The 10,498-nt window shown below is 37.9% G+C and overlaps 2 protein-coding genes and 1 long non-coding RNA gene across 3 annotated transcripts in view; 1 reads left to right on the forward strand and 2 right to left on the reverse strand.

Annotated features, from left to right (window-relative positions):
* Positions 1 to 1,118, reverse strand: part of LOC109116233 — a 16,691-nt gene extending 15,573 nt beyond the window's left edge. Inside the window, exons 1-2 of the mRNA XM_019201301.1 lie at positions 507 to 1,118; positions 7 to 433 (exon numbers count right to left, since the gene is read on the reverse strand). Coding sequence (XP_019056846.1) covers positions 7 to 433; positions 507 to 1,106 — 1,027 coding nt within the window. The 5' untranslated portion in view covers positions 1,107 to 1,118. The remainder of the gene's footprint in view (positions 1 to 6; positions 434 to 506) is intronic.
* A 264-nt stretch (positions 1,119 to 1,382) lies between these two features.
* LOC109116234 lies at positions 1,383 to 2,440 on the reverse strand. The gene is made up of 2 exons (XR_002023752.1): positions 2,328 to 2,440; positions 1,383 to 1,549 (listed from the first exon to the last, which is right to left on the reverse strand). It is a non-coding gene; the product is annotated as an uncharacterized LOC109116234 (long non-coding RNA).
* Positions 2,441 to 4,721: 2,281 nt separating this feature from the next.
* Positions 4,722 to 8,729, forward strand: LOC104803409 (ent-kaurene oxidase, chloroplastic-like). Its single transcript, XM_010527341.2, has 8 exons — positions 4,722 to 4,979; positions 6,093 to 6,253; positions 6,475 to 6,636; positions 6,724 to 6,864; positions 6,952 to 7,206; positions 7,284 to 7,445; positions 7,539 to 7,733; positions 8,273 to 8,729. The coding sequence occupies exons 1-8, from the start codon at positions 4,850 to 4,852 to the stop codon at positions 8,585 to 8,587; spliced, it is 1,521 nt and encodes a 506-aa protein (XP_010525643.1). The 5' UTR covers positions 4,722 to 4,849; the 3' UTR covers positions 8,588 to 8,729.
* The last annotated feature ends 1,769 nt before the right edge of the window (positions 8,730 to 10,498 follow it).

Below are 10,498 nucleotides of genomic sequence, written 5' to 3' on the forward strand. Positions count from 1 at the left end.
ACATACCTATGATTGTTGTCGTTTCTTCTTCCTCTTGCTCTTCAGTTCCTAGAGCATAGACCCTAGGCTTCACCGCTGGTCTCTTAGCAGGTGGTTGTTGATGAACTGGTCTTTGTTCAATCCTCTTAGGTGCTTCTCTTTTTAACTCGGGACAATCGCTCTTATAATGTCCCGCCCTTCCACAGTGGAAACAAGTAATCTGGAGCAATCTACACTCGCCAAAGTGACGTCTCCCACATTGTGAGCACATCGGGATACCAGATGTATAAGGTTGCACAACCGCCTTGCCCTTACTCTTGTCATCTTGGACTAGACGCCTATGACTGGGGTTAGTCGACCTCTTAGTAGATGCTTCGATTTCACGTTCTGTTCTCTCAGCTCGATCAGCCATATCAACTATTTCTGACATCGAGTTGATTTTCAAAAGTTCCACCTATAGATAAACAATCTCAAATTAGCAAGGTAACATTATCTCAATGATATATATGTGGTTGTTCGAAACCTACCTTTGCCTTGAGAGATGGACGAAGTCCTATTACGAACTTCTTAACCCTTAAGGTCTCTGTTTGCAGCATCTCACCCCCATATCTAGCCAATGAATTGAATTCCCTCTCATATTCTTTCACTGAACGATTTCCTTGTTGAAGGCTAATAAGCTTCATCGCCATCTCCTCTTGTACTCCAGGTGAGTAATATTTCTCTCGAAATGCATGGACGAACTGTCCCCAAGTGAACTGATAGTTTACCCCAAATGGTTGGGCAACTCCTTTCCACCAGTGTCTCGCCTCTCCATCCAGATGGTAGATGGATATGTGTGCCCTAAAAAGATCAGGACACTGGATAAGATCAAATATCTGAGTCATCCTGTCCAACCAATCCTCTGCCACAGCTGGATCAGATGTACCACCAAATCTTGGAGCTGTACGACGCTCCACTCGATCAAGGAACTGGAAAAATTCCGCATTCATCACAGGTGGTGCAGGTGCAGGAGCTGCAGCCGGTTGTACGGGAGGTGGAGGCGGTGGTACATAAGGCGGTGGTGGTGCAGGGACCGGTTGTGGAGCTGGTACTGCTCCCTGTTGTCTCACAGTAGTGATGAGCTCCATCAGTAAATTTCTCATTTCTTGCATATGATCAGGCTGGGGAGGATATCCACATCTCCCCTCCTCTGGGACTGGACGTCCTAGTCCACGACCAGGTGTCATTCTACGTTCACATCATGGCAAACAATATTAGAATGCTTATTTTACCATAAACTGAGTCTCTAACACCATACGAAGATTTTTGTTTAAAGTCCGATGGAAAGAGTGGGCCTCTGATACCATCTGTAACGACCCGAAATCCGGTATTTCGGATATCATTGAATCGTCACTTGGGTTATAAAAAAAATACGATTTACTCTAAAATCAACCATCAAAATCACATGTCTACAGCGGAAGTCTAAAATAACATAAGTCTAAAATTCTAAACTCGTAAAAATAGAAAATCAAATTCTTCGTGTTTCTGGCAACTATCGAGTCCAACCAAAACAATCTGTTTCAGCTTTCACCTGTGGGAAAAAAGGAAGGGGTGAGCTACGCGAATAGCTCAGTGAAATTGCAAGACTATAAACCTCGCCTCTGTACCCAACATAGACAATCAAATAGAAAACAAATGCTAATCATATAACGGGAAAAGTAATGCATTCATAAATCAATGAATCAATACAAAGTCAAAATGTCATATTACGGATTATCCTAGAGCATTACAACCAACAGTAACCCTCTACGGATCGCCGCCGTAGTCGGGGTTATAACTCCACATGGATCGCAGCCATGCCCGGGTTGTTATCATACCATCACATACGGATCGCCGCCGTACCACGGTCTCAAAACTCACTTTAAAAATATTTTAGCATAGTCTGAGGTCACATCACAGTCCCTAACTTAATTCTTTACTTCTCCTATCTTTCCGAACATCATGCCAAAATTTAATTAGTATCCACTGTTCAACTCATTCTAACGATCCAATAAATCCATTAAGAAACGTCATCACATAACATGTACGTCACAAACAATAATCACTCAACAGAAATTTATCAATCATCAATCATCATTCATTATTCATCAATCATCAATCGTCATCAATCATCAATCATCAATCATCAATCATCAATCATCAATCATCAATCATCACTCATCAGCCATCAATCAACAATCAACATGCATCATAAATTCACAAGAAAATTTAAGGCGTCTATCCTAAAATCCTAACCACATGATATCTACGTTCACTATCATCATGTCTAAGCGAATAGAAGAAAGAGGAGTTCTGTCGAGTTCCCTCACCTTAGTCTAAACGATGAACTCCGAAAGATTTGCTCTAATCCTCGATCCCGGGTTCAATAACCTCGAGATTTTCTTCACCAATAATTAATTATCATATAATAATCTTAATCAACAAATTATTTTTCAAAAAAATATTTACTACCGAAAAAAAAAACGTTAATCGAATGGTAAGTCTTACGGTTAAACTGTCTTATTTTAAATCGTTCGAAGATCTCTAAATACTTTGAATTTTATAAAACGGATTTCGGATTTGAAATCACAGGATTGAAACGGTTCAACCCATGTCACCGGAAAATTTTCCGGCGACGGTGGCCGGTGGTGGTGGTCGGCGGCCGGTGGCCGGCGACCGTCATACATCTCGGAATCATTTAATTTTTTTTTGTTTCCTATGTAAAACCAATCAAGGAATCCAAATCCGAAGTTATTTTGGCCTAAATCGGCTTAAATCACCCTAGATCTAAGTTTTTCTCCGACGGTTCTCGGTGATTTTCCGGCGATGTTTCACCGTTTCCGGCGACGACACTACCCAGAAAAGATTCAACTCGTCAAGTGCTTTCAAACCCTTCAAGTCTCAACCCAAACCGAGCTTCCGTTCGCCGGAAATCGGAAAAACTCCATGGCGGTAAAGGAGAAGGAAAACGATGAAGAAAAACTAAGAAAAGATGGAGAAACGGACCGACGGTGATGAAGCGGTGGCCACGGGGCGGTGGTCGATGGTCGATGGTCGACGGCGAGCAAGGAGGCAAATCGGAGTGGAAGATAGGCAACAATGGTGTTAGGGTCGGCCATGGGAGGAGGAAAAAGAAGAAGAAGAAGAAACCCTAGCAAAAATTGCAGTCCAATCCCATATTTTCTGAAATTTTCGAATTCTGCCCAAACTTTTATTTCGTTCTAAAAGACCCTAACTGAAATAACAGATTTTTCCAGAACTTTTAATTTTATCACCTTACCCCAATTCATTCATTTTTTTTTAAAATTTTCGTTCGTTATATAATCTCTCTTGTTCTTTGTTTCTGTTTCTTGCATTTGGTTTTGGTTGCGTTCTTGTTTTGTTTTGCAGGTGATTCGAAAGCTCAGACTGTAACATGTTCTTTGGTGTTTATATACTAAAGATGCCGGAATAAGTTGAGTACGCATTGAATTCCAAATTTGAGAGATTTTGAGAACACTTTCGAAAGTTTCTTGTAAAAACTCTCCCGAAAGTTTTTGTTCATCTTCTTATCACGTTTTCTTGTCTGTGCATTCTTGAACGAACAATTTTAGAACGTATTTCTCTTCATTGTATCTCAAAATCGTATTCTGGTAGTCCTTGCTCGTAACGGACGGAATAATGGTTTTAGAAAAGTGTTTACACACCTTGAAGAGATATCCAATCTCTCGGTTTCGATTTCATTCCTCTTTTCCGTTGTTTTCCTCTAGATTTATCAACATCTCGTCCCGAATTAGCCCATGGACGCATTTTCTCACCGTTATGACCCGGATTGCGTCTGCGAAAATCTGGGCCGTAACAATTGCTCCTCCAAACTCCCGAATGTATATTTTCTATGTCCCTATGCTGAAAATTATGATCAGACTCTCGATCTCGGAAATCGCGTCAAAAAGGTGACGCAAAATGACGAAATCATATTTAGTGACGGCGTGATGGGTACGATTTGCTTTTCATCGCTTTTTCATCACTAATAGTCTAATATCAAAGGGTGACGAAATTTTATAAAAAGATGACGAAAATTTTACCTCACGCTCCCCTGTTTTTTTAGCGCTTATAATGATAAATAATTTAAATATATTTCTAGTTAAATAAAAAATTAATATTTTTTAGATATTTTATAGAATAAATTTTAATCAAATATTTTTAACAATTATTTTTTTTGGGATATGCTTTAAATATTATTGGGCTGTTTATTGGATTCTTTGATATCAAGATCTTGCTCGGTTTTTGTACTTCATAATTACCCCTTACACCTGTCGTTACTTTATTTCTCTCTTTATAGTTCTCACAATTTTTTTAATCACAAAACAGTAATTTTTATCATTTACATTTTATCTTTGAATTATATGAATTTAACTTCTAATACTGCAAATTTCGTATTTTTGTCTCATCATTTCCCTAACTAGTACTAATTACCACTTACATAAATAATTTGTATCTATATAGCATAAATCCTTTTATGATAATGGCGTTTTTTAATTTCGAAAGGGAACAAATTAAGACACAATAATATTTTAAATTCGAAAAGGAAAAAAGAAATCAAGACAGGTTATGGCTGTCTAGTAAGGAAAACTCCAATGCTTATCCAAAAAATTGATTATCCCAATCACTCACACATTCCAAATAAAACTTCCAAAATTTCAAGTACCAATACATAGTAAAAAAAAAAAAGCTACAAGTGATAAACCTTTTTCTTTTCTGCATGTCTGCATTCAAGTGTATATATATATATATACAGTGAAGGGTATCGCATAGAGAGATCACAGTGTATTCATTTCTGGTTCTGGACAATCTCTGAAGAATTTTTCCGGAAATGCCCTCGGCAATCTCCATTGTCATCGGTGGTGTTGTCCCGTTCTTCTTATTCTTCGTTTTCTTGAGGAAGCTCCTCGTGTTCTCCAGAAAGAGGGCGATGGATTGTTCTAACCTCCCCACCGTTCCTGGTAATTTCGGATGTTTCATGTCCTTGAATCTTCTGGGTTTGCGGGTTTTGTGTTCAGTATTTGATTTAACCATCTGGGTTTTGTAGTTTTGGTGATCGGACCTTAGATTTGTGCTGAGAGAATAGGAGTTTGCCATTTCGATCATCCGTGTTCTTTGATTGTTGATTGTTTTTTATCCCTCGAGATCGATTTTCGATGCATGGTTTGATCAGCAGTTCTGTTTCTGATTGCAATCGGAGTTCGTAGGTTGTTTCCGTTTGATTTCGTGATTTGGGTGAATACTGACCTAACTTGACCCTTGAGTGACCGGTATTTCCTGGACTTTTGCCACTCTCAATCTTTTTTTTTTGGTATAAACGTGATTATGATAATTACCAAAAAAGAATGTTTACACAATCAGTCCTAGACTGCACCCAAAACCAACAGCCCTCGACTGTCGAAACCCCTTACATAACCAAGCAAAGACAATTTACAAGAGCGTTACCTCAAAATAATACCCATAGCTATCGGCTCCCATAAAGGTAATACCAATCCTGTAACATAACATTATCAGTATCGTAATTCCCCTTTTGAGTTACGAGGAAGTTGTCCCGAATCAAATTTTCGATGTGCAAGCGTATCTAATGTAGCATTTTTCTTTGACCGGTAAAAATTATGGCGTTCCTCTCCCTCCAGACCTCATAAACTATCACCTGGATTATTAGTCGACCGATTAAACGGCGATTCCGTGATGTATCAGCTTGACCCTCCAACCATGATGTACAAAGTTGTATATCTGCTGGAGGCGATGGCCAGCACCTCCCTGCATAGTGGTTCCAAAGTGCAGAAACATATGGAGGCGATGGCCAGCATTCTCAATCTTGAATTATGATAAAAGAACACTAAGGAAACTGATCTTGTTGGTATAGCGGTTAACGTGTTGCCGTTGTGACCTAGAGGTTACGGTTTCAAGTCCGAGAAGTACCTCGTGTAGAATATTTCTGCAAGGCACTCTTGTGGTGGGACCTTTTCCAGATCCTACTCAAGAGGACATTTTGTGCTCCGGACTGCCCTTATTGTGAGAAATTTTGATGGATCATCATCAATTGAGATGTGTTGCGATTGGTGATGCAGTGGTACCAGGAGTGCCCTTGTTAGGGAACTTGCTGCAGCTGAAAGAGAAGAAACCCAACAAGACTTTCACCAAATGGGCTGAGGTTTATGGTCCCATTTACTCCATCAAGACCGGCGCTTCCACCGTCATCGTTGTCAATTCCGCCGATATGGCCAAAGAGGTTAGCTTCTCCACACTCCTCCTCCTGTTAAAACCGCCATTCTCATTGATGAACACTGGAAGATCTTATTGATTATATGTATGTATAGCTCCTTGTGGAAGGTGTATAGTTTCGGTTATGGCAATGAAAGAGTTCATGCCCGGGATTGTATCTTAGTAGCCCGGGCCTTCGAATGACAACTCCATGGGAGCATTCGATAATCCTTTCTTCTTTTGTTTCAGGCTATGGTGACTCGGTTTTCTTCGATTTCGATGAGGAAACTATCAAATGCACTGGAAGTCCTTACTTGCAATAAGAGTATGGTAGCCACTAGTGATTATGATGATTTCCACAAAATGGTCAAGAAATGTCTCTTGAATGGCCTCTTGGGTCCAAATGCACAGGTTATGTATATATATAGTTGCCATTTCATTTCTTCCTTGGTATATTTTGTTGATATTTGAATTTGCGTCTTACACGACGGTTTTCAGAAACGGAAACGATACTATAGGGACGCCCTCGTTGAAAATGTGTCTTCCAAGTTGCACTCCTTCGTGAGGAACCATCCTCAAGAACCCGTGAACTTCAGGGAAATATTCGAGTACGAGCTTTTTGGACTGTCGATGAAACAAGTGAGTGTTGTTTTCTATATCCTTATTTGTCTCTCGTTTCCGATATGATTTATCCAAGGAAACGAGTAAAGAGAGAGGTTTTCGTAGGCGTTGGGAGAGGATGTGCAATCCATTTACGTCAAGGAACTTGGCAAGACTTTGTCGAGAAAAGAGATATTCAAGATTCTAGTTCATGACATGATGGAGGGCGCTATCGATGTCGATTGGAGAGACTTTTTCCCGTATTTGAGATGGATCCCGAATAAGCAATTCGAAACTAGAATCCAACAGAAGCATTTTCGCAGGCTCGCAGTGATGAACGCGCTAATTCAAGATCAAATGAAACAGAAAGATTCTCAGAAGGTACTCCATTTTTAGATCTGAAACTCTGCTTTTTTAGTTTCTTCTTATCTCCATTTTCTTCGTGGTTTATGGAACAGGAAGACGATAGCTACCTCAGCTTCTTGCTGTCTGAAGCCAAGACACTTCCGATGGAACAAATCGCCATCTTGATTTGGGAAACGATCATCGAGACCTCCGACACAACTTTGGTCACGACGGAATGGGCATTGTACGAACTCGCCAAACAACAAAATCTCCAGGTCTCGTTCTCTAAACCGTATCTTATCACCTTGCTTCCGCTTCGTGTTACCGTTCTACGATCACATGCCCACGATGTGCTTTTCGTTTATCAGGAATGTCTTTTGGAAGAAATCCAGAGGGTATGCGGAGGAGAGAAGGTCAAAGAAGAGCAATTGCCTAAACTTCCTTATCTCAACGGTGTTTTCCATGAGACGCTCAGGAAGTACAGCCCGGCTCCTCTCGTTCCCATTCGCTACGCCCACGAGGATACACAAATCGGCGGCTATCATATCCCGGCGGGGAGTGAGGTATGCCATTCACTTCCCTTTTACTTTCTTGTTCCCCTCGGAAAAGGCGGAAACTTTACCAACACTAACCGAACAAATCTTCCTAGTGTTTGGTGTTCAAACACTGTATGAGATGAGATGAAAACTTGAAAATCGGGTTCAAGTTCGGATAATTGGGTTCAAGATCGGGTATTATGGTACCCGAAATGATATTTTTGTCCTAACCTAGAGATATTACATAGAAACATACTTAAATCTCTGGAAATTTCGGGTTTGGATTCAATAACCTATTATATGATTTAATATAAAAAAAATTCAAAATTTCGTATTTAAACTCGGGTACTTGTATCAAGGCACCCAATAATGATCTCGAATATCTCAATTTCGGGTGGTCAATCAAAATGGATTCGAGATCGGGTAGCATATATCTCGCGAGATGTTCGGATAGCCTAAAAATACTGGATATCAAATCCGTGGCCACCCCTAATTCAGAGATCAGGTGCACGATCCGGTCACTATTTGGATCACTAGGTTTGTTTATGTAATCTCAAATTTTGCAGATTGCGATAAACATTTACGGATGCAACATGGACAAGAAACGCTGGGAGAATCCGGAGGAGTGGAAACCCGAGAGGTTCCTCGACGGGAAATGCGATCCGTTCGACCTGCACAAGACGATGGCTTTCGGGTCGGGGAAGAGGGTGTGTGCAGGCGCTCTCCAAGCGTCTCTCATCGCGTGCGTCGCCATTGGAAGGCTGATCCAAGATTTCCAATGGAAGCTCATTGATGGCGAGGAAGAGAACGTGGACACACTTGGCTTGACCTCTCAGAAGCTTTATCCTCTCAAAGCCGTTCTGAAACCTAGGCTTTCTTGAGGAGATGGCGTCTCTCTTTCGCTCCTTTATCGAACTTATAATTTTGTTTAAGGCTTATAATCTTGTGGTAATGAATAACCAGTGTTGTTACTGTGATGATTAAAAATAATTGATTGAGTTATAAAGTATAGGCATAAATGAACATTATATAGAAATTATATAGAAGTAATTGATTATTGAGTTATCCAATATTCAGTGGTTCAACCGATAAGAGTGGAAGCAAATTTCCTTTCCAATGGTTCGAATCTTCACTTGAAGAGGGTATTCACATGGACTTTTCCGATTCTTTAGAAATAGTAGTTGTCCAATTCTCTAGAAATAGTAGTTGGGTCAAAGGTGCAATGAATTTTTGAATTATAAAAAAATGAATTTCTGAATTATAAAAAAAATAATTATTGAGTTATAAAGTGTAAGCATAAATGAACCCTATATATCTAAAAATATCATTATTGTCAGCGATTAGGATTTAAAACATAGTAAACTCATTAGTTTGGACTTTATTCTTATTTTCAATTTTTCATTTATTTGTTGCTCATTTTATTTTTTTTGTTCTCCTCTTGCGCTTAATTGGCAAAATAACAAAAATAACCTTAAAAATGACAAGAGCAACAGTCATACCCTTAGAATTTCTAGGGTTTCCCAAAAAACCAATATTTTCAATAAAATTACAGAAATACCAGAATAACTAGTCTGACCAAAAATTTTTGGTATGACTAGTATGACCAATTCAAATGGTATGATCAGTTTGACTAGTTTGACTAAAAAGTTTAACGTTACAAAAATAATTGGTATCAGAGCAAGGTAACGATTATGGACAACGAAAAAATTGATTTTTCGAAGGGATTACCATTAATATTAACCAATGAAGATGAATGTTATCCCGGATTTCCTTATAAGGGAAAGGTGATAACAATACCTAAAAATCTTCATAATCAAAGTCGATATTATATTGGTACCATCTTTGACGATGATACTAATCATAATCTCGGAAATAAAATAAAGAAAATAGGTTTTACTTTAAATAATATTGTTGAAATGATTTCTTATGGAATCATACATCAAAATCCAGAAAATCACGAAGAAATAAAAAGAAATATTGAAAATATAAAATCAGATTTAGAAAATCAGCTACAAAAATTAATAAAAATATTTGAACAAAACCATGAAAAACAAAATGAAACTAAAAATATAAATAAAAAATTAGAAGAAATAATATATCTACAAGAAAAAAGTATTAAAGAAATAAAACAAAACTCTGAGGAATTAAAAGAATATATTAAAACAATAATAGGATGACAGAAACTATGAAGGAAACTATAGAAAAACTAATTAAAGAAAATATTGTTGAAATAAAAGAATTACTACTAAATATCAAAGAAATACTCACAACAACAAATAATTACAGTAATAATAACAGACAAATTCAAATAATAAAAGAACTTAACGAAGCTAAAGAATTAGTAAATAATATTATTATAAGAAATAACGGAAAAGAAATAATAGATCCAGATGAAAATGAAAAACCAAAAATATTAGAAATAATAGAACAGTTACAAGAAATAATCGAACGACTTAACCAAAATAGATATATCACTATAAAAGACTTACAAAATTATTTTAAAAAAGAAACAAAAGAATTAATTATTATCGATAAATCTAATTTTCGAATTAGATCACCACCAAAGATATAATGGAAGGACTAGATGATCAGATAGAACGATTATCAACATTATTAGCGGCTCTTAATATACCCGAAGAAGAGCAACCTGATGAAACTGAAAAAATTGTCTTAGATTATAGCAGCGATGAAAACCCTTACGAAAATCCATATAATAATCCTTTCCTAGTAAAAACCGAACTAGAGAGGGGGGAGAACAGTAATAATAATAGTAATAATAATACATTACCTAA

Source organism: Tarenaya hassleriana, unplaced genomic scaffold (assembly GCF_000463585.1).
Source record: "Tarenaya hassleriana unplaced genomic scaffold, ASM46358v1 Cleome86, whole genome shotgun sequence".
Taxonomy (NCBI): Eukaryota; Viridiplantae; Streptophyta; class Magnoliopsida; order Brassicales; family Cleomaceae; genus Tarenaya; species Tarenaya hassleriana.

Bases quoted from the DNA above. Each gene is read 5' to 3' on its own strand.
- LOC104803409 (XM_010527341.2), top strand. From the start codon at position 4,850: ATGCCCTCGGCAATCTCCATTGTCATCGGTGGTGTTGTCCCGTTCTTC. The intron at 4,980-6,092 runs GTAATTTCGGAT...TTGGTGATGCAG, and splicing joins TAACCTCCCCACCGTTCCTG to TGGTACCAGGAGTGCCCTTG. The intron at 6,254-6,474 runs GTTAGCTTCTCC...CTTTTGTTTCAG, and splicing joins CCGCCGATATGGCCAAAGAG to GCTATGGTGACTCGGTTTTC.